The 24,260-nt window shown below is 36.0% G+C and overlaps 2 protein-coding genes across 15 annotated transcripts; one reads left to right on the plus strand and one right to left on the minus strand.

Annotated features, from left to right (window-relative positions):
* Positions 1 to 38: 38 nt before the first annotated feature.
* On the plus strand, positions 39 to 8,857 carry phykpl (5-phosphohydroxy-L-lysine phospho-lyase). 10 transcript variants are annotated; one of them, XR_012390525.1, is made up of 13 exons: positions 39 to 188; positions 286 to 404; positions 2,147 to 2,306; positions 2,378 to 2,452; positions 2,538 to 2,625; positions 2,711 to 2,827; positions 4,952 to 5,034; positions 5,113 to 5,338; positions 5,770 to 5,919; positions 6,966 to 7,055; positions 7,130 to 7,260; positions 7,350 to 7,391; positions 8,168 to 8,857. XR_012390525.1 is itself a non-coding variant. In XM_068213560.2 (13 exons), exons 1-12 carry the CDS (start codon positions 130 to 132, stop codon positions 7,388 to 7,390), a joined length of 1,344 nt encoding a protein of 447 aa, XP_068069661.1. In that variant the 5' UTR covers positions 39 to 129; the 3' UTR covers position 7,391; positions 8,168 to 8,857. The 10 variants fall into 10 exon arrangements, 4 of the variants coding, with proteins under 4 accessions (XP_068069661.1, XP_068069660.1, XP_068069662.2 ...); XR_012390526.1 differs by having other exon boundaries at positions 7,350 to 7,385; XR_012390528.1 differs by having other exon boundaries at positions 290 to 404.
* On the minus strand, positions 7,387 to 24,152 carry nherf4a (NHERF family PDZ scaffold protein 4a). Of its 5 annotated transcripts, none has more exons than XM_680306.9 (11): positions 24,095 to 24,152; positions 23,176 to 23,203; positions 22,183 to 22,247; positions 21,873 to 22,081; positions 19,534 to 19,738; positions 18,515 to 18,651; positions 17,904 to 18,108; positions 16,045 to 16,241; positions 15,535 to 15,729; positions 9,354 to 9,569; positions 7,387 to 9,278 (listed from the first exon to the last, which is right to left on the minus strand). In XM_680306.9, exons 1-11 carry the CDS (start codon positions 24,108 to 24,110, stop codon positions 9,246 to 9,248), a joined length of 1,506 nt encoding a protein of 501 aa, XP_685398.4. In that variant the 5' UTR covers positions 24,111 to 24,152; the 3' UTR covers positions 7,387 to 9,245. The 5 variants fall into 5 exon arrangements, with proteins under 5 accessions (XP_685398.4, XP_073779793.1, XP_073779792.1 ...); XM_073923692.1 differs by having other exon boundaries at positions 22,183 to 22,270; positions 23,119 to 23,203; XM_073923691.1 differs by having other exon boundaries at positions 24,018 to 24,152.
* Positions 24,153 to 24,260: the final 108 nt, after the last annotated feature.

Raw genomic sequence — 24,260 nt, forward strand, 5'->3', positions numbered from 1 at the left:
TACACTACTGTTTATTTCAATGTTTTTTTTCTATCTCCCTCCCTCTCCCTTTTCTTTGGTTCAAAGTCTTGCCAGATGTCTTCAGGCTGTAAAAACAGTCGGCTTTAGCAGAAGACCTCGTCGTTTAAAATGGCTGTTGAACTTTTTCACAAAAATGAGACTTTGCAAATGCGCAAGAAGCTGATTGCGTAAGTTGGATCAAATATTAAACTTACCGTTAGCTTTTTTATTATGAGGTCTGCTGCAGTTTGAAATGCTGTTCTGCTCTTTTCAATGTCTTTTCAGACAGTCCTGCAGACTCTTTTTCTCCCATGATCCTGTGAAAATAGTCCGAGCACGGGGTCAATATTTATACGACGAGAATGGCACGCAGTATTTAGATTGCATTAGTAATGTTCAACATGGTAAGGACATTTTGCAGTTATGGCATGTATCCAGCTGATGACGTATATAAATTATAATTAGACAAAAGCGTTAATAAATAAAACCTCAACATGGAATGCTTGTCAATACATACTGTAAATCATCTAAATACAGTAAAATTGACTAATGTTGTCACTTTATTACATTATCAAATAGCTATTTTCTATTTTAATATATTTTAAAATGTAATTTGTTTATTTTTTACTAAAGCATGTAACTGACAAGAATACAGGATTGTAAAATGACATACAGTTGAAGTCAGAATTATTAGCCCCCCTTTGAATTTTTATTTATTTTAAAATATTTCCCAAATGATGTTAATACAATGATAATAATATTTCTTCTTTAAAAAAGGTATTATTTGTATTATTTCAGCTATATTAAAAGCAGTTTTTAATTTAGTTATACAAAAACAATAAAATTATACAATAATTTGCCTAATTACCCTAACCTGCCTATTAAACTAATTAACCTAGTAAAGCCTTTAAATGTCGATTTAAGTTGTATAGAAGTGTCTTGAAAAATATCTAGTCAAATATAATTTACTGTCATCATGGCAAAGATAAAATAAATCAGTTATTAGAAATGAGTTATTAAAACTATTTTAATCAGAAATGTGTTAAACAAATCTTCTCTCCCTTAAACAGAAATTGGAGGGAAAATAAACAGAGGGGCCAATGATTCTGACTTCAACTGTATGTAACAGTCATTCAAAAAACTTAGCAAGTGATGCAGAACATACATAAAATTAAAATATATTTAAATTATTAGATTGTACAGATTATTTTTTTCATTATTGGAGAGATTTTTATAGTCTTCTTGTTGCTTGTAATTGCGGTCAAAGATTTATAAAATATTTATAAATCTTTACAGAAAAAAATAAAGAAAGGAGTAACAGACATCAGTTTTACTTTGTGTATGTGAAACTTCCCAAGAAAAATGATCGACCTCAAAGCATTATTAAATGTATTATTGCCAGTTTTACTATTTTAAAAAAAGAAACATCCATTCATCAAAGTTAAATATTTTGTAAAATGTATCAAAAATCAAAAATGTTTTCAAAAATCATTAGAAAATGTACAAGTAGGCAAAATAGATGTAGGGCGCACAAAATAGACAGTGGTGCAGTGGGTAGCACTATCGCCTCACAGCAAGAAGGTTGCTGGATTGAGCCCCAGCTGGGTCAGTTGGCATTTCTGTGTTGAGTTTGCATGTTCTCCCCATGTTCGCGTGGGTTTCCTCTGAGAGCAAAGACATGCGCTATAGGTGAATTGGGAAGGCTACATTTTCTATAGTGTATGTGTGAATGTGTATGGGTGTTTCCCAGTGATAGGATGCAGCTGGAAAGGCATCCGCTGCGTAAAACATATGCTGGATAAGTTGGCGGTTCATTCCGATGTGGCGACCCCTGATTAATAAAAGGACTAAAAAAGTGGTTTGTCTAACCCTGTTACTTTGTTCATTATTTTTGCCAAAACCAAATTGTTACTTTGTGCAATTTTTGTGCAATCTTTGTGTTTATCTGGTAAATTTATTTTAAATTAAAACATCTCCAGTCGGGGAAAAGACAACAAACATTTAGACTCCTCAAAAAACTGACATCTGGTCACTCTATATGTCTACAGAAAAAGAAGCAGCTCTTGTCTTCATGTCACTGAATTTAAATAGGCTTTCCATAGCTCTTTCCAAAAGTGTCAAGTACATAATCACATGATCTTTTCAGTGGGTCACAGTCACCCCAGCATCACTCAGGTGGCTGGCGCTCAGATGGATCTTCTGAACACAAACACTAGATTCCTTCATGATAATATAGTGCAGTATGCTGATCGACTGGCTGCCACTCTCCCAAAGAAACTTTCTGTCTTCTATTTTGTCAACTCAGGGTAAGTGGCTTTTCATTGGGTTTAAAAGCACTGTTCAACAAAATCTTTAAGATGTTTGTCATCATTTAAAGATCAGAGGCTAACGATCTGGCCTTGAGACTGGCCCGTCAGTACACCAGACATCAGGATGTGATCGTTCTAGATCAGTAAGCTTTACTCGATGTAAAGATTTTACATTAACAGGTCATGGGAACTTGCTTATTTATATGTCATCTTTACCTTCCTCTTCAGTGCATATCATGGACATCTGACCTCGCTTATTGATATCAGCCCATACAAGTTCAGGAAACTGGAGGGCCAGAAAGAGTGGGTTCATGTGGTGTGTACAAGACATAAAAACATTTTTTAAGCTGTAAAAAAGGCTCTTTGCTACATATCTAAAGGCTCTTTTTGCATATCTACAGGCACCTCTCCCTGATACTTACCACGGTATCTATCGAGAAGATCATCCTGAGCCTGGACAGGCTTATGCAGACACGGTCAAAAGCCTGATTGAAGAGGCGCATAAGAAAGGTCGCAAGGTATGGTTAAGATAAAAAAATAAATGTTTTTACATTTTTTTTGTATATATAATAAAAGTCAGGGCTTCACGGTGGCACAGTGGGTAGCACGTTTACCTCACAGCAAGAAGGTCGCTGGTTCGAGCCTCGGCTGGGTCAGTTGGCATTTCTGTGTGGAGTTTGCATGTTCTCCCTGTGTTGGCGTGGGTTTCCTCTGGGTGCTTCGGTTTCCCCCACAGTCCAAAGACATGCAGTATAGGTGAATTGGGTAGGCTAAATTGTCCGCACTGTATGTGTGTAAATGAGTGTGTATGGGTGTTTCCCAGTGATGGGTTGCAGCTGGAAGGGCATCCGCTGCTTAAAACATATGCTGGATAAATTGTCGGTTCATTCCGCTGTTGCAACCCCAGATTAATAAAGGGACTAAGCCGAAAAGAAAATGAATGAATGAATAATAAAAGTCAGTGGTGTCCATGGTTATTAGATTTAACTGAAGTTAAATGAAACAATAAAAAAAATTATCAGATTTTATTTCAGCTAGAATTTTCACCAAAAAAATACATCTCATTTTAATTAAATTTAATAAAAATAATAAAATATAAAATAACATTTATTTACCAAATTATGTACAAAATTACAAAAACTTTCAAATTAAAATGAACAAAATACTATAGATTAAAAAAAAAAAACCTGTACAAAAAAAACCCTACAGATCATTCATTAGACACTTGGAGAAATTCCAGAATATGTACTGTACAGTAGTTATAGAAAAATGTTTAAACTACAGGCCTGTAGCCAGGGAAGATTTGTGAGGTTCGAAAGACCCACCGCTCAGTGACAAAGTTCCAGAATTTGTCGCATTCATGAGCTCATTCGTCCTATTTTGACTGCTATGCCATCATAAATAGTAAAAATAACCCATCAAAAGGCTTTAAGATCGAACGTAATCCTGGTGTGACTTCAGTTATTCCGTTTTGGAATAGTTATTTTTCAAGAGTCCTAATATATGACGTAAGCAAAGTCATCTTTCGCTACTGTATTGTTTTTAAATAGAGAAAATATTTTACAAGTATATTTTTTTCTAAACCTTATTCTTGAAAGAAAACATGACGAATAAAAAAAGTGTGTAGCACCAAAAGCAGCCCATATTAAGATTTATTCCAATACTATTTTGGCTATTGTTGTTATCCATGAAAAGAGGCTAGGAAAATTGTGAAGCTCTAAATTATTATTATTATTACTGTTTTTATTATTGTTATTATTGTTGTTGTTGTTGTTTGAAAATATTTTTTGTTTAAATGGCCAAATTCTTGAATGGAAAGTTGAAAGTGCTGACCGGTTTGTTATTTGCCTAATAAATTACAATAGGCTACAGTTTTTAATTTAAAAATGTTTTCTGTTGATATTATGATGTAATAAATTTGTATTTTAAAAAATATACGTGTCAATTTTCTTTATTCTAAATCTTTAGGAAATATTTTCGGTACATCAAAAAGAGTGGTTATGATGACCATCCGACAAGCTAATTCAGCTAAAAAAAAGTGAAAAATAGAAAATGAGGCGTATAACTGCAAAAAGGTCCACTTTTTTGAGAATAAAGAACCACCCCTTTTACCAGGCTGGCTAAAGCCTGAACTTGCAATTGCAAAAAAAAAAGTATAGTAAATGCAACATAACTCCTAACAGCCGGTTTGATCACATCTTCAGAAAAAAGTGAAAGTTTGTGTTGTGTGTAAATGACAATTGTGTTCTATTTGTGTAAACTTTTGCTGCCCGTGTTTACCGTTGTGTAACAAAAGACAATAGCATCAACGTTTAAAACTATTTTAATTTTAATCTGTAGAAATGTATATACATTTTTGCATTAAGAGTGTATACGATTTGCAAATCATGTCTAACTGCCTGAACTTGTTTAGTTTTTAAAAAAAGAGTGATTTATTACAAAAATGGATGTTGATCATTGAGAGTTTGGTTAACAGGACAGGGTTTGGTGTCTAAGGAACTAAAAACTGGTATCTAAATTGGATTAAAATGCTGATTTGGACCCCACTGATGTTTATTGTATTTCAAGTTTGGGAAAAAGCAAATGATGACAATGTACATTATTGGATAACCTATTATATAAATGATTAATTTTATCAACAGATTTCATCTTTTTTTGCTGAGTCTTTACCCAGCGTTGGAGGTCAAATCATTTTCCCCACTGGATATTGTAAAAGAGTAGCAGAGTAAGTGTTTTTCTACAATTTGATAAGTATCTTTATACTTTATCAGGAAACCAGTAAATGAAGCTGCTTTACCCTCAGATATGTTCATGAAGCAGGAGGGGTTTATGTGGCAGATGAGATTCAGACAGGCTTTGGTCGTGTTGGGAGTCATTTCTGGGCGTTTCAGCTTGAGGGTGAAGATTTCTGCCCTGACATTGTGACCATGGGCAAACCGATGGGCAACGGTCATCCCATTGCATGCGTGGTCACTACAGAGGAGATCGCTGGTGCTTTTACAGCCAATGGAGTGGAGTACTTCAACACAGTGAGTGCTTAGAACACCGATATGCTTGGAACTAATTCTGTGATAATGTATGTTAGAGAGCTGCACGATATATCACTTTCATATTTCACACATATAAGTCACTTTCTAAAGCCTTGTCATTTATCCACACGATAACCTCAAAACTTTATGCAATTTTAAGTGTGGCTCACACAGGTAAGTGGGCTTGACAAAGCACACTCTTTTCTCTCTAATAAAACACACACCGTACTCTAGCACTTAGTTCTCTGAGCACAAACAGTTCTTTTGTAAAATTAGCATTTGTATTGCCTCTTCTTTTTGTATTACTAAATGCCTCCTCAATTGGAAGTCGCTGTGGACAAAAGCGTCTGCCAAATGACTAAATGTAAATTCATATAGTTTTAGGTGTTTTGAAAACTGTAAAAGTAACATTTCGGGTTTCTCCCATGCAGTTTGGTGGTAACCCAGTGTCCTGCGCCATTGGTCTGGCAGTTTTAGATGTGATAGAGAAGGAAGATCTCAGAGGCAATGCGGTGCGTGTCGGAGGTCATCTTAAACAGCTGCTCCTTCAGCTTCAGGAAAAACATCTACTCATCGGAGATGTGCGGTATAAAATAAACAAAATAAATCTTGTCTAGTACTATTGTAATACTATGGTAATAATGAATATATCTTTTCAAAAATAAACTCACAATTGCATGTTTTTGTTTGGAAATGTGAGAGGGAAACTCAAAATTCTGAAATATTTGACAGATATAAACAGGCAATTATTATCCCTCCCGCAAAATGTTTACACTTTTTCAAATATTCCGTAAGTGCTATTAAATGGAGTTTTTTACAACACATTTTTATGTGTGTAATATAATAGTAATAATAGTTTTATTATTTAATTTCATAATAGTTTAATAGTTTTAATATTTAATTATAGTTTTAATATAGTATTAGTATTAATATTAGTCATGAATATTAGTATTAAACTTAGTTATAGTTTTAATATTTAGTTTTAACATAAGTTTTAAAAATTTTAAGATTTAATTTTCAATAACTAATTTATTTTTTTCTTTGCCATGATGACATGCATGATAAGATTTATTAGTTATTTTGCAAGATACTTGTATTAGTATCTAGTAACTTAAAATGTGATTTAAAGGCTTAACTAGGGTAATAAGGCAAATCATAGGACAATTGTAGTTTGTTCAGTATTTGTTCAGACAATCAAAAAAATTTACTGAAGGCGACAAATAATATTGTCTGTAACAGTTTTTGCATTTACATATTTTAAAATCTCAGCCAAACTTAAAGCAATACGATTTTTTGCTGGAAGATAAATATAACAAGACTTACTCATTTTCCTTGCTCTGTTAAATGTCACTTGGGTATAAGTTAATAATCATGTCTTCAAATGTAAATCTCAGAATTTCAACTTCAAGAAAAAGTAATAAATGTGAGGAAAGAAAATCTGAATTTTATTATATAAACTTGAACTTCTGAGTTAGAAAGTTTGAACTGTGAGGTAATTCCAAAAGAAAAGATTTGTTTTTTGTTACTCTTTAAATATTTATTCATTGATGGAAATGGCTAACTTCATGCTTTAAAATAAACAAGAAAGCATAGCAAGTCTGTCTTTTGTTTTCGTTTTTTCTTCCAGTGGTGTTGGGCTGTTTATAGGTATGGAGCTTGTTAAAGACAGAGAGTCCCGAGAACCAGCAACAGAAGAAGCAGCACATCTAGTCCGAAGGTACAGACATCTTCTCTTTTTTCTCATCTAGTTACATGTATCTGATGACCAACTGCTTTTTCTAATTTGTTCAGGCTGAAAGAGGATCGTATAGTGATGAGCACAGATGGACCATGGGACAGTGTCATCAAATTCAAACCTCCAATGTGCTTCAGCAAGGAGGATGCTAATAGAGTTGTTACATGCATTGACCAAATTCTTACAGGTTGGATTTAAAAGTTAAACTAATTAATCTGCAAATATTTTCTTGTAAATAATAAATAAGTGAAAATTAATTTCTCTTTGGATTTACAGAACTGGAGGATGTCCAAAAAGAGGACTGCGGAAAAAGTTGAGGTTTAAAAAAAGCTTCTTGATAAAATTTATTAATGATTTCACATGTAAAAACTGATCGAAACACATAGTAAACGTCATGTTATTTGCATTCTTAAATATACATCGATTGACATTCAGAGCACAATTCAAAACACTTTGAACTGAATTTACTTAAGCTACACACCTGACAATATTTGTGAAATAAATCTTAAATCAGCATATTGACACAAAGTCACAGATAACTACACATATTATTTACCAGAATGAGACATGAGCAAATATTAAGACATTTAGCATTTTAACGTTTTATAGTCCTAAAACTAAATATATATATTTTTTTCTTTTTGAAAACCAAATTGTACACAACTCCTCCTGCATGATCTTTATATTACACATGTACTGCTCATTTTTAATAGTGACTAAAATAAAAGTGGTTATTGACAAGCAATGTTCACCCTTTTGTAAACATCTTTGCACAACATAAGACAATATCTGTACATTTACATCAAGCTATTGAAATGACTTTTTAGCCAAATAAACAATATTTGTGTTCTCCAGTAGAGAAAGGTTGTTTTACATATATATAAAAAAACATTACAGACAATTTAATCTTTCCATATATATTTAAAGGGGTGGTCCAGAGTGTATTTTTAAGGCTTGGTTGTGTTTATAAGATGCAAAGCAACGTGTGCTCATGCTTCACTTGTAGAAAATCACACTTGTTATTTTTTCATTTATCTTACTTTAAATATATACTGCTACTCAGCTAACATGAAAACAAATGTCATATTTCCTAGTTCCTGGAAGGCCCGCCCTCAAGAGGCTCTGATTGGTCAGCTAACATAATGTGCTGTGATTCATGGATCGGCTTCACGTCTACTAGCACATGCTTTGCCTTTTTGTAAATACACTGTCAGTCAGTTTAACTGTTAGCCTGAATCAGACAGAAAATGAAAAGGACACAGCTGAACCTCATACCTGCTCTTTAAAATAAAATCTGACAAGTGTCTTTCACATATATTCGGAATAAGCATGTAATATTAAATGTTCACATCTCTTTTGCAAGTTCATTATTTGAAATGTAGAATGCAGGGAAAGCAGCCACATAGAGAGACACTGCAGCGCTGCTGCAGATTGTGGGTGTTTACAGGGGTTTGACGGATAAAAACGCATTTGTAGCTTAATTGTTAACGGTGCCAAACTGCATTTCCTGTTGTTTACATCCTTGGTTACGTCCTTACTGCAACATATTGTTAACGCTAAAAACTGTGCATTTAGTTGATAAATTTTAACGAATAAAACACTTAAAGGTTGTGGCTTACAATCCACAGCTTCGTCCATTATGGTTGGAGCTGTTCCTTCTTTGAGGAGTTTTTAGCCTAATCCAGTACTGAACTGGGAGAGATTCTGGAAACTGTCCTTTGTCAAATGCTTTATTGTTTTTAAAATTCTCTGTAACATAATTAAAATTAAAATGTAAGCCCTTCCCTCTTTGTGTCGTTTACTTTGGTAGCCCAAATACAGAAACAGTAGAAGCTCTGTGAAATTAGCAGCATTTGGACAGCATTTTAGCCCACTGCTATAATCTGGCCACCCCAGATGAATGTGCATAACCTTATGGATAAGGGTTTATGATTTCATTAATCCAGATGTATTTCTTTGTAGTCTCCAAACTTCGTTCGCTGTAGGCTCGGCAAGGCTAACTCTGTAAAAGCCAATGTCTCCCTTTGCATTGAAGCGTATTACATTCAGAGATGTTGTTTATGTTCACACAGTTACACTACACATCAACTAAAGTTTAAAATATGATATCATAGTGGACCACCCCTTTAAATGAACAAAATACATTCATAAAACTGTACCTGACTACTACATTCACACAAAATCGTCCTGTGAAGCATCTGGAACCTGAAACATAATAACCAGATTTTAAAAGGTATCTAGAAATGTGGAAATTGCTACACATTTGTGAGCAGGTCTCACCTTGTTATTAAGTCCCAAATTTATGGTCTGCCTGGTGTTTCTTAATTTGTCATATTGAAGTCCATCCACCACCAGCAGCCTGAGAGGTGTTCCTCCTCCTGTTATCAGTCTCACCACTTCATCAAAATACTCGTCTTCCACATTCTGGCCATTCACTTCAATCAAAACATCCCATTTACGCAGGCCAGCTCTTTCTCCTGTGCTCCCCGACACCACCTATAGGCCAGAAGGAGAATCACGCGACAGAAGCATATTTAAAGCTGCAGGTTTTTGTGTGTTATTAAACTGCTTTTAAAATATGTTGGCTTGAGCATCCCAACAAAAGTTAATGTCTTAAAGAGATAGTTCACCTAAAAACGAATATTTGCTGTTAATTTACTTTCCATGTAGCTAACTACACAATCTATGGTCTTTGGTGATTCATAAAATGCTAATTAAAAGGTACTGACCCTTTAAGAGTTAAAAACAAAAAAAACATGCTGATGATACATTAAGGTTTTATGATGCGACTTATGTCTTACACTGAGGTCTTATGATTCATGTGTGGAAGAAACTGAATGTTATTTCCAAGCAGCAGCCTTCAGTATGTTTATGACAGTCTAGATATGATGTTGTATATGAAATAAATGAAATTGCACACATAAAATGTGCAGTAATGATACTCTTTTATACATGTTTCAGAATAAGTAAATATGATTTTGATAAACAATAAAACATAGCCGTCCTCCTTCTCTGTTATGAATACACAATGTCAGCTCGTGTGTGAATTTACGTGACAGAAAGCTCACATTCCAGACTGCTGTGAATGTGTTTCACTGGTCTGTGGATTAATGTTATCTTTGGATAATTCTGTAAATAATTTTCAGTTTCTTGCTCAAACCAACTGTTTCACTGTAAGACATTGATGCATCTGAAGAAGCCACAGGTGTTAATTTGGTTTTGCCTGTATATGTTTTCTTGAATACCAAAGTGTTGAGGTTTACATGCATTACATGCCATGTTTTGGCAAAGAATTGAATTTAGAGTGAGTTAATTGTTGGGTGATCGATCCCTTTAACCAAAGTGATGAGTCTGGGAACAGAATTATCATTTTGCCTGACCAGTGGCAGAAGAATTCTTAGGGATGATGTATTTTTGTAGGTCAAAGCCTGGTAATGAGCTAGTATATTTGAACTACAGGGTGAGTGACATTTTTAAAAGTAGGATTAAATTAAGTGATGGGTTTGTTAGTTTGTTTGTTTAAACAGGTTTTTAGTTAAATGCCTTGAAAAAAAGAAAACATCTACAATATTAAAGGCACACTGTAATTTTCACCACTAGAGGGCGTGTATTCACAACAAACAAAGGCATAGGCTGTTTCTCAATATGCGTTCTTCAGCGCTCTGGTGTCCTTGTGTAACGTCATCATCAACCACCAAAGTTCAGTTCTAAAAATAAATTGTTGTATGAATGCTGTAATGTTTAAATAATTGTCTGTTAAAAAAAATGTGTGAAGATCATGTGACCATTAGGAAGAACCCAGCATCTCATTTCTCACAGAACGCGTTCTCTATTCTTGCGGTATCCCAAGTTCGTTCCTCTGACGTGACCTGGCAAGACTGTTTTCTGCGTTATTGGAATTGAGAAACAGCTATAATCTGATGCCGCTGAGTGTGGAATCATGGGACTTGTCATCTTTATTGTATCCTATGGAACTATGCAGAAACTAGTTCATGGCTAATTGTATTCAAAATGTATTCTCATAGTATGAAGCAGAGTAAAACTGAAAGCCATTGAACTAAAAGAAAAAAGGCATGAAAGCAGCGGAGCTTTTATTATACAACAATTGACCACTTTTTTATAGTCCCTCACAACATTTGTGCTCCCTTTTAGCCACTCGTTACCAGGGGTGGACTGGCCATCTGGCAGACCGGGCAGTTTCCCGATAGCCCGACATACTTTTCGGGCCGGGCTGATCATTTTCTTATGATTTGATCGGCCCATAAAACACTTAGCAGACTGTTGTTTTTTTCTGCCTAATTAACTGATCATGCTGTGATCTGTAAAGCCACCTTTCCACTGCACACAACATTTGGACATCACTGTCCGAATACGCCCCTTGTGGCAGTCGCACAGAATTTTCAGTTCTGATGTGTACCATGGGGGAGAAGCTGTTCTCATAGTGTCCGAAATAAAGGAATGCAAAAACTAGAGCCATTATTCTTTGTGCGTTGTGCGCAAGTGGAGGCAACATAAAAAGTTTAATATTTTATGTTTTTATTACTTACATTTATCAATAGAAATGTTTTTTTGTTTTGTTTTTTAATATAGACTTTTTCTGTTTCACAAAATAACAGAAAAAAAAACTACTAATTCTTATCTCACACACACAGACCTACTTGGACAACATGCTTGGAATGCATCACATCCGGTCGGACTGGCGCATACAGTCTAGTCACAGGAGTTCAAATATTGTAACAGATCCGCAGCTCAATTCGCATCCGAATTTTTCGCATATGGAGATGATCGGAACGCTCAGACTACTCTCCATTGGAAATGAATGACCTCTGGTCTGTCGTGTGCAGTGGAAAGGAGGCTTAAAAGGGGTCACACACTAGAAGTGCCGCTCAGCTATGTGCTTTGTAGCCACATGCAGCGCCATGCAGCACCATGCATTTTAGAGTTCTAAACATAATTTTCTATCAGGGTACACACACCGGTTCCGCAAGTCCAAGTTCCACAGACCGCCATCTGATTAGCTGCATTTTAAATAAATGCGAATATGCACATCTGATGTACAATACTTTCAACTGTTCTGTGCGTGCCGTGCCATGGCTCTAAGCGGCGCATCTGGTGTGTGACGCCCTTAAAGAGCCCATATTATACATGAAATAGGGTCATATCTTGGTTGTAAGGGTCTCCAACAACAGTCTAATATGCATGCAAGGTCAAAAAACACTTTCATGGTCTTATAATATGCATTTATTTTTATCTAATTATCACAGCGACTCCTGTATGAATCGTCCAGTGATTCATTTGTTCCCAAACCCCTCCTTAGCGCGAAGCTAATCTGCGCTGATTGGACCGATGACAGTCTGTCGCGATTGGTCGACTGCCTTCAGTCAGAGAGCGAAATGGCCAATAGCCAATCAGCAATATAAAAGTAATCACAGTTCATACACGCTCGATAGTGTAGGCGTGGATTTTAGCTGCCACACACACACAAAAACACACGGGACGACAACGCTCCCGCTTCCGCCCACACCCGCCAGGTTTTAGCCTAAGAACCCGCTCCGTTTTCTGCCCGCCGCGCCCGATCCCGCTAGAGCGGGGGACCAAAAATCACCCAGCTACACAGTCCAGACAGCCAAGCTGTCTGTATAAACACAGCACCAAGCACAAAAAGCTCGTTTGCTCGCTCTCTCGTGCTCTTTCTCTCTCTCTCATACGCGCGCGTGCGCACTAACACACACACAAGCACCAAGCAGACACATCTTTCTCATTCGCATAGCAATATCCGTGATATTGCTAGACAGCCCGCTCCCATTCCAAATTAAACCCGTTACCGACCGCTCCCCGCGATTTATTCGGAAATTTATTCCCGCGGCTGTCCCCGCGCCAGATTTCTGCGGCGCGGGAATAAATTTGCGAATAAATCACGGGAGCAGAACTCTAGCACGGAGCTCCATAAACAAAGCAGCACGCGTCGCGTTTTTAACGTGACTTTGCACGCGATAAGAGAATATAGCCAGTTAACCTGATACAGTACACTCGGTTACAAGTAACAAATCACAACTAAATACATTTGCAAGCTAGAGTAAACGAGGCAACAACTTTAACCGCACGTACTTACACTTGAGAAATGGAGGAAGAAACCCATCCTGACGTCCATCAGTAAGTTACTCTTTACTGATCCTTCCTTTAACAAACTCAGATGAAGTATTCTTTGTAGCATGTAGCTTCCAGAAGTTTCCAACTGCTTGGTTATAATACTGATGTTTCATCTTTGGGTAGAGACTCAATATATCCATCTGCAGTGTGACTTCAATCGACCGGCATGTTTGTGTGCATGTTGTTGTGGGTGTGCGTGTGTTTGTGGGTGTGTGTGTGTCTGGGTTTCTGCGTCAGAGGGCGGGGCCTCGGGTTTGAAATCTCCCGGGTTTGCGCGTGCACGTGAATAACTTGGTTTCGTTCGTACGTCATGGCGAAACACCTAATGAATCGGTATCAAGGCGACTCGTTTGAAGCACTATGAGTCGACTCTTTTATAGATGAATCAACCATTTTAAACACTGTATTCTTACAGATTTAAGCCTTAGCTGGATACTTCACTTCACTTAGAGCTGTGTTACACACTACATGGAGGGGAATTTTCAAAAACCCATAATTTGGGCTCTTTAACACTCTGAAAGTTTTTTTATTTCGGACAGACCGGCCCATGTGACATAATCTGCAGCCGATTGGTTCTTTTCTTTATTGACATTGGGCTGACCCAATCACAAACTCCCATTTTGGGCCTTGTGTCAGCGTGCAATGTTGCTGTTTATTTGTCAAAGTAGTCGAGAGTCACGCCTGTTTCACTCCGCAAGCTCTAGTCTGGAGAGCAGGATCAGGCGTTTGCCTTTGCGTCTGCAGCGCGCAGCGTATCGGCAGCTGTTGCACAGATCAATCTATCTCTGTCTATTCTATCTAGTTACCTATCAGTTTATATAAATACACTTTTTATTTTTACTTTGCATTTGCACCCACGGCAACTTCCTCCCTTGCTGTTTTCCTTTACCTGTAACTCTTTATTTTACAAATTATATAGATCCTAAAGAACTGTATGCTTCTCTAGCTATATGAGGAGCGTCATTCATGTCTTTTAAGGTGCACTCGGTCAGAAGACAATTGCCAGTGGTATCATGACATTTTGTTTTTGATTGTCAGCATGATGAAGGCCTATATAGTTACAATAATATTTATAAAATATGGTTATAATGATATTTATACATGACAAAGTTGATGTGCAACTTAAGCAAAACTATTACATTTTTTTTTACATTTAGTTTTGTAGTTCAAGCCCAAATAAATATTTGTTGTATTTTTTAATCGTTTAAGTTCATTTGATTGACTATATACAATCTTTAATCTATGTTCGATGTTTCATTGTTGAGTTAAACACTTTTAAGGCTCTGTGACACATTGCTTTTATTATTTATCTTTATTTTGTTAATCAATATTAACTGTGTGCGTCAGCAGGCGGTTTTTGTTATGTTCATTATTTAATATAGGCTCCCTCAAAACACACAGGCACACACAAGATGGACTTCCAGTGCGGATTATAATTTTATTCTAATAATAAATTAAAATTTGTATGTTTTTAATTTGTCAACCCTCATTATTTCCTATAAATGGCTTTTGTGCTTTTATAGAATGGGAGTTGGTAAACATAATCAAGGCCGTGCACAGATGGGTAGCATTTTGATTGTATGTAGTGGGCCACTCTGTCCCAAAATGCGAGGGTCGAAAAAAAAACTAAAATGATTTTAGCACGATAAAACCACTGCTTCCTTACCTTCTTCACTGCTTGTAGATAATGTGGTGAAGAAGAAGCTCAGTTTTACCATGCTGAATGCTTTTTAGAAAGACATGGTGGGTAACAAAAGGCTAAAAGGGACCACAAATGTTGTGAGGGATAATAAACGTCCATCACAGCAAAAGATGTTGTGTTTTTAATGTAATTGCAAACTGATATTGTGACACTAAACACTATTATGGAAGAAAGCTGGGGTGTTTACTATTGCAACAGTGAGTGCTTATTGAGATTAACTAAACAATAGATTCTCTTTAGAGATGTGAACTTGATGCCATGAACATCGTGTTCTTGACAGTTTATCATTTACATTTTTATGCCCCTAAACACGAAGCTGAGCAAAGCTAACAGTGATTGACATGTCAATCACACAGTCTATTGGAGGATCCTTTCCTAATAAAACTTTCAAAGACGTCCAGATTTTTCTGCATGTCATCAGTCTGACAGTCCAGCTACTGTATGTGATTCACTGTAAAACTCTATTGTTTCTAACAAAAAAGTGTACACACCAATAATACTAATACTTATTAATAACAACAACAATAATAATAATAATTATTATTATTATTGTACACACTATAGTTCTACCAACAAAATAAATAATAAATCAGAACTGAATAACAATACCTGGCCGATATAAGTCCCAGGCTTATTCTCAACACAGCCCAGGTTGAAGCCGAATCCTGTACCCTCCTTATGAAGCTCACAAAGTCGAGGTTGCGGTGGATTTTGGTGTCCCTCAGGATGTTCTAGGGCCGGTGTAGCGAACGGTTCACATTTTGGTATGTGCTCGTCATAGAACAGCAATGGAGACATTGCCAGCTGAAGTGAAGTGAATGAAAAAACAAACACCTTTTCAGTGATAAATCCAAGCACATCCTACAAAAATAACGCTTCCCAACATTATCTAGGTCACAGTGACCTCACCCAATCCCCAGGGTCCAATTATCTTCCCCACGGTTGATTCATTTCATTTTAAAAACACCTGTTTCGGTGTACTAGAAGCTTCTTGGTTGGGCCTTGGGGTCAAATGTCTTTAGTCGGATGAAAAATATGTTGATTTAGCAGCTGAATGTTGCCGCTCCTCTACTTTTTTTTTTAGGAGTACTGTATGTGAAAGCTTGTTTGTGTAAGCACCTGTGTGTAAAAGTCTCTGCCAGCGATGGAGATGGTGGTGAGGGTGACCTGCTGGCCGCTTTGTCGTATTTTGCTGACGATGCCCTCATGCTCTGCATCCTCCACCTGCTCTCCGTTCACAGCGAGCACAATTTCTCCATCCTCCATTCCTGCAGTCTCAGCTGGGCTGCAGGGGTCGATCTCTCGCAATATATGAGCTACAGAGCAGAGCAAACATATTAGTACAGTGCTGATTGAAATACTATACCGCATGCTGAAAATAATGCTTAGTGTTAATAGAGAACAAAGAATTTTGTTTTCAATGCCATTGACAGTGCTCCTAAATATTGCGATCCCTTTGTCAGACAACTATTTTATATAGTTTGTGATTTGCATTTCAAATAAAGACACAATTATACTATGATAAACATACAAAAATAATAATTGTAAAAAATGTGATCTTTTTCCTAAAAAACATTAGAATATGAAAAGAAACATTAAACATTGGATAGAAATGAAAGCAGATTTTTTGTATTTTATTATTATTTATTTATCTAATAATTAAATGTGATTTTAAACAAGTGGTTTAGTTATATAATGTTAATGTTATTCACTTAGTTCCATGATATTTTGTGATTAATATGTTGATATTTAATTTTGAATAAAAAAATCACTTATATGGTATTTTATACCATGTTTCAAAAAGAAACATTACTTAAAAAACTAATTAAATGAGGTTACTTTCCAAAACCATAAAAATATTTTATTTCATTCACAACTTTTCATCAATAAATAAATACACTGACAGGCCACTTTATTAAGTACACCTTACTAGTAACGGGTTGGACCCCCTTTCGGCTTCAGAAATGCCTTAATCCTTTGTGGCATAGATTCAACAAGGTACTGGAAATATTCCTTATATTCCTTGGTCCATATTGATATGATAGCATCACACCACATCCCAAAAGTACTCTATTGGATTAATCTATTGGTGCCAAGAAAATATCCCCCTCACCATTACACTGCCACCACCAGCCTGAACCATTGGTACAAGGCAGGATGGATCCATGCTTTCATGTTGTTGATGCCAAAATCTGACACTACCATCCAAATGTCACTGCATCGAGACTCATCAGACCTGGTAACATTTTTCCAATCTTCTATTGTTCAATTTTGGTTAGCCCTTGCGAATTGTAGCCTCAGTATCCTGTTCTTAGCTGACAGGAGTGGCACCCGGTGTGGTCTTCTTCTGCTGTAGCCCATCCACCTCAAGGTTCAACGTGTTGTGTGTTTAGAGATGCTCTTCTGCATACCTTGGTTGTAATGAGTGGTTATTTGAGCTACTGTTGCCTTTCTATAAGCTTCAACCAGTCTGGTCATTCTCCTCTGACCTCTGGCATCAACAAGGAATTTGTGTCCATAGAACTGCCACTCACCGGATATTTTCTCTTTCTCAGACCATTCTCGGTAAACCCTAGACATGGTTGTACATTAAAATCCAGAAACCAATAACCATGCCACGGTTAAAATCACTTAAAACACTTTTCTTCCCCATTCTGATGCTCGGTTTGCACTGCAGCAGATCGCCTTGACCATGTCTACATGCCTAAATTCATTGAGTTGCTGCCATGATTAGCTCATTAAAAATTTGCGTTAACAAGCAGTTGGACAGGTGTACCTAATAAAGTGGCCGATGAGTGTATTTAGAAATACACATAAAAAATGCACATTAAATATATGAATATATCACAGATAGTAAACATATAAATACTAAATAAATTGTTTTTTTCTAATTTTTTGTAAACATTTTTAAAATGATGACGTTATAAAAATACTAAATTGTATTTTAGTTATAACCAAAGTTTTAGTAAACCTCTCACCAATGCGTCCTGATCGTAACTTCTCTTGCCTTAAGAGGAAGCCGTATCCCTGTGGTCCTTGAGTCAGGTGGAGTGTTTTTGGTCTGTAGGGCAGATTATGGGTTTCGGCAAAAGCAGGAATTATGGGTAATCCCATGCGATTATAAATCTCTTCACTCCTGCTGTCAATTACCAAGACGGTCAGATGCTTTTCACATTTCTTCACCTAGTGAGAAAAAAAAGGAAAACTCTAGCAATTCTGGTAGATAACAGACCCCTTTTTCCTACACCCCATAATGCTTAGTGTGAATTTTAATAGTAACTTCCGTTAAACTGTTTGTAATGAACTGTAAAACTGAATTGTTACACCAATTATTGTAAGACTTATTATAATAACAGCTTATTAGAATATACAACTAACTATCAACACATCATGAGTAACCTCCAAAAACTCTAAACAATAGTCTTTTCAAACCAATGAACACAGATGTAAATTACTGTACTATTGGGAATGCAAAGAGAAAATAATCAAAAACTAAACACAATGAACTCAAAACAGTTTTGATATGCTTGTGGCAATACAAATGTGCCGATAAAATACCATAAAAGATATTTATTAGGAGCACGCTTACCATTTTGGCCAGTGCTGCATATGAGATGACAGAAATCGAGACTCCATTGATCCAGATGAGCCTGTCTCCATTCTGGATGCCTGCTCTTTCCGCTGGACCATCAGTCACTGGGTTCAGGCGATATCGGCCTCGCGCTCCTGATCACACATATTCCATTAAATAAACAAGAGCTCACCAAAATCATTCATATAGAGTTGAAGTCAGAATTATTAGCCCCCCTGAATTATTAGCACCCCTGTTTATTTTTTCCCCCCAATTTCAATAATTCTGACTTCAACTGTATATATATATATATATATATATATATATATATATATATATATATATATATATATATATATATATATATACTGTTGAAGTCAGAATTATTAGCCGCCCTGAATTATTAACGCCCGTTTTTTTGTTTTTTTTCCCAATTACTGTTTAATGGAGGGAAGATTGTTTCAGCACATTTCTAAGCATAATAGTTTTAAAAACTTATTTCTAAAAACTGATTTATTTTCTCTTTGTCATGATGTCAGTAAATAATATTTTAGTGACAAAAGTGACATTTAAAGGCTTAACTAGGTTAATTAGGTTAACTAGGCAGGTTAGGGTAATTAGGCAAGTTGTTGTATGATGATGGTTTGTTCTGTAGATTATTGGAAAAAATTTGCTTAAAGGGGCTAATAATTTTGTCACAAAAATGGTTTTTAAAAAAATATATAACTGCTTCTTTTCCAGTCGAAACAAAACAAATAAGACTTTCTCCAGAAGAAAAAATATTATCAGACATACTGTGAAAATTTCTCTGCTCTTTTAAACATCATTTGGGAAGTATTTAAAAAAGAAAAAAAAAATTAAAAGGGGGCTAATAATTCTGACTTCAACTGTATATATATATATATATATATATATATGAATTATTCATTCATTTATTGATTTTTCTTTGGCTTAGTCCCTTATTCCAGTGCTTTAACTTATTTCACAATTGCTTAAAAATATTAGCAAGTCAAAAAAGTGAGCGACAGAAGCAGTACCTTCAATGGGAATGATGCTGAGGCCCAAACCACAGCCAGGCTCTTTAGTGATGTGGCATAACCGCGGGCGAGAGCAGCCCTCAGGACGATAAGATCTGGCAACGGACAAAAGGTCTCTTCCCTCTGAAACTGCAAACTCATAATCTTGAGCACTCAGAACTAACAGATAGAGCTTTAATCCAGACGCCTGCACCTTCAGCACCACCTGAAAACAACACACAGCTCAATATACACACACTAGTAAAGAGTGTTGGGGGTAATGAATTACAAGTAGCGCGAGTTAACAAGTAAATCAATGCATTACTTTCAAAAAATAAGTAGAAATATTTAAGTTATTTTTTTTATTAATTAGCTTTTAAAAAATAAGTTGCTGAATTGAAATGAAAGTAGTCACGATGAATCAAGCAGTCAATGAGAGCATGTGTTCATTATTTTGAGTGCATCTGAAAAAAAGGGGGATTTTACCCAAGGCTTTCACTCAACTGGTACAAAAGTAGCAAATACATTGCTTTAAATGTTTAATAATCTGTATATATGGCATGTATAGCTCTGGGGTCATGAGGTTCTCAGATAACATTATCCTAAAATATATATATCATTTTTTTAGGTGTTTTTTAAAGGTAAATGAAGGTGTAGGTTATACAGTGCGTTGTTAATAGCAGAACTCCTCTATTTAAAAAAAAAAAAAAAAAAAAGTCAGTTCTGTGGAGTTTTCATGTTCTCCCCGTGCCTGTGTAGGTGTCCTCCGGGTGCTCCGGTTTCCCCCCACAGTCCAAAGACAAGTGGTAGGTGAATTGAATAAGCTTGGCTGTGGAGCAAATGAGTGAATGCAAAAATGTATTGGTATTTCCCAGTGCTGAGTTGCGGCTGGAAGAGCATCCGCTGCGTAATATCATATGCTGGAAAAGTTAGTGGTTCATTATGTTGTGGCGACCCCAGATTAATAAAGGGACTAAGCTGAAAAGAAAATGACTGAATGTATATTTGTAATGGTATAACAGGTACACAGTAATAAGGACACTGTGAATTAACATTTTTGTCACTTACACTTATGTCAAGATTTGGTGATTTAATCGTACCTGCAGCCATGGTGGCGATACTCGAATGTAAACATTATCATTGCACGGTTATTGTACTACACATCATTCTGCCCATTTATGCTGTCTAAACCATATAGAGATTAAAGACTTACCAAGCAGGAAACTGAATTGAATTAGTGGTAAGAATTATGTATGACAGGTATTAATTAAGATATTAATGCCTTGGAAATCCTGAATCCTGAATCAGTATGGTCCAACACAAACATCTTTTGTTCCTCAGATTTTTATTAATTTATTTTTTTTTTATACCTTTTGGCAGTTTATACACTCAGAAGTAAAGATACGTGAGCTGTCCCTGGGGTGGTACCTTTTTTGAAAGATCCATATTAATACCTCAAGGGTACATATTAGTACCTATAATATATACTTTTGAGGGACCAATATGGACCCTTCAAGTACAAATGTGTACCTTACCCATCCAGCTGCGACCCAGTACTGGGGACCTCCAGGCCGACTTATGATTGGCTATAAAGTCAAACATTATGACACTCTATATAAAATGTGAACTTCTGAGTGTATTGTAAAAATGTGATTACAATTATATTTCAGTAACAATTACAGCGTTTACTAATCTATGTTAACATTAGGTAAATACGGCTATAGCATATAGGCCAGGAATGTCAAACTCAATTCCTGAAGGGCCGCAGCCCTGCAGTTTAGTTCCAACCCTAATTAAACACACCTGCTCAAACTAATTGAGTCCTTTAGGCTTGTTTGAAACCTACAGGTAAACGTGTTGGAGCAGGGTTGGAACTAAACTGTGCTGGGCTGCGGCCCTCCAGGAATTGAGTTTGACATCCCTGATATTGGCTATTAATTGTTAGCTACTAAGAGGTTAAACTTTTGTTTAAATAGTGTACTCATTCATTCATTTGTTTTCCTTCGGCTTAGTCCCTTATTTATCAGGGGTCGCCACAGCAGAATGAACCGCCAACTATTCCAGCATATGTTTTATGCAGTGGATGCTCTTCTAGCCAACCCAGCACTGGGAAACACCCATATACTCTTACATACACAATCAAACACTACTGCCAGTTTAGTTTATCCAATTCTATAGCGTATGTATTTGGACTGTGGAGGAAACCGGAGCACCCTGAGGAAACAAAATTTTATAGTGAACTGGAGAAATGCCCCCCTTAATGCTTTGCATTCACTTGCCAACATTATTGTATTCCATTGTTTGTGTGATTAATTCACACGACACAACGGTCTCGTGTTTGCATAAGGAAGAGCTCTTACAGTCGAGTGCTCCTTGTCATCCACAAAGTCCTCATTGACCTCCAAAACATGGTCCCCGATCCTCAGTCCAGCCCGTTCGGCGCTGCTCCAAGGCTCCACCTGCCGCACCACATGCCCTCTGCAGCGACCCGCGTCCCGGCTCAGGTAGAAGCCGAAGCCCTGGCCCTCCTCCCGCCTCAGGACACACAACCGCGGGTGCACATCTGGCTCTGGAAACAATAGTCAGCAATAAGAGTTTTGACATATCTTTCGCTTTTAGTCGTTTACGATATACTGCCTGTAAATGGATGAAAGTGATTGAGGAAGTAACCTTTGTCATCGGAGATCACCAAAGCAGGATTGTCAATGCCTTCTTTCGGGTTGAAGGTGAACTTTCTGTGGAAAACATTTGCACTGTGCTGTACATATGTTTTATGTAAACAGACCAAAAAGATAAGGATATATTAATAATATGGTTCTTTACACTTGACAACGTTAATAACTCTCGTGAATGAGTAAATAACTTAATAGAATCTCGAGCTATCTTGCGACACTTTTTAATACGTGGATATCATTTAACATTACAAACTTTAGCACAATATCCTAAACCATGACAATAAATCATGGAGCATATAAAGGCTATATTTTAACTGGGTTGTTTGCTACACTAATAGTTTATTCAAAACATTAGCCTAGACTTTTACAGTAATAATATCTGGGGATTCAAATCGTTTATAAACTTAAGATTTTACAAAAAAGTTCCCAACTTATTCATTTTATATATTGTGAGAATTATTAAATTAATTAAAATCACAAACAAAAAGTCCTGCAGTGTAGACAGGCTGGAGAACTAGGAACAAATTTGTGATATAGGTGGTTTAAAGTGGTTAAAAATACTATTTTAATTAAGTTTAATTAAATATATATTAATCTTTTAATAACATATTTGGTAACACTTTATTTTGATAGTTCATTTGAGTATTAGTAAACTGCTTAAATTCTGTTGATACTACTTCTTCAACAAACATTTAACTATAAGAAATTTCAACTTACACTAACCTTAACAGTCTACCTATAATCTAATAAGAGTTAGTTGGCATGTAGATGCAATGTAACTAAATTCAAGTGTGAATATATATTTGGGTAACAAAAGGCACTGAAACCCAGGAATGGCATACTTAATTGCTGAGCGTAGCGTGCATTTTTGGGAAAGCCGTTTGCTATAAAAATAATAATGAAACATTATCATGTCTAGGATTATCATTACCATGTGTAGGATCACCAGAGATTAAAATGTCATTTAAAGAACTTTCTGATGTCTTACTTCGGTAAATCTGGTGCCTCCACGGTTTCTGTAAAAGTAAAAAAATATATAAACATTAAAAAGCAAATAGATATTTAATTAGGTAACAGTTTGTACAAATAAAATATTCTTCTTGGTATATAAGATACAAAAATGTACAATTTGAAAGTGTCTTATCCTGTTTATATAAGGCTTCTTTAACAAATTGAAGAGGCCAAACTGTTTTATGACATTGTTACATGGCAGATATCAAGACTTTTCTGAAAAGTAATGGTTGAACGTATACAAGCGTGCCACATTTGCTCATTTCTATGGATTCAAATCCACAAAACATACAGTTGTTTGGCAGGTTTTTGTTGCCAATATTTTAGATATAGAAAAAGTACCCAGAGTGCTTGTCAAGAACATGATTTGAAATCACATACTCAGCCTAAACAAAACGCTGACAAGACTTAAGATCAGAGTTCAGGAGGAAACTCTTCAGTTGATTAGATTCTGTACATATATTTGTTTCTTTAGCTAAGACCTCAGGAAGAAAACATAAATAAATGTTACGTTTGTCTTAAAGGCCATGAATACAATTTTATTTAAATAAAAATGAGTGCTGTAAATACTTAAAATTATAACAAAATCCTTTCAAAGCAATGCTCCAATTAGAAGTTGAATGAAATTTTAGTAGAGTGCATCAACAGAAATCGTGTCAGAAATGCAAATAAAATATGACACTGCTAAATTAAAACACACAGAGACATAATTCAATAATTCAGCATTTGCTTTCCCTCCTAAACATATTGCTTATAAGGGTTCTTTATCTTCACAGTTTTTTGAAAATTAAACCATGACAAACCCTTGAAATATCTTACCTGACCTCCACATTACATGCTGTTCACTCATCTCAATAAAAACAGAGCATATTTATACAGTATGCAGTGTACATTACCTGCGGTGAATCTCATGATCCTTCTGAGGCCTGGATGTTGTGAGGGTGCAAGGTACACATTTAAATGAAGCATAAAAACGCTTTTGTCAGTATGGCTCCTCCTTGTTCCACCAGGAGATTAATATTTAATCCCAGGTTTATGAGAAAACACCTCTGCCACCATCAG

This window comes from Danio rerio, chromosome 15, assembly GCF_049306965.1.
Source record: "Danio rerio strain Tuebingen ecotype United States chromosome 15, GRCz12tu, whole genome shotgun sequence".
Lineage (NCBI taxonomy): Eukaryota > Metazoa > Chordata > Actinopteri > Cypriniformes > Danionidae > Danio > Danio rerio.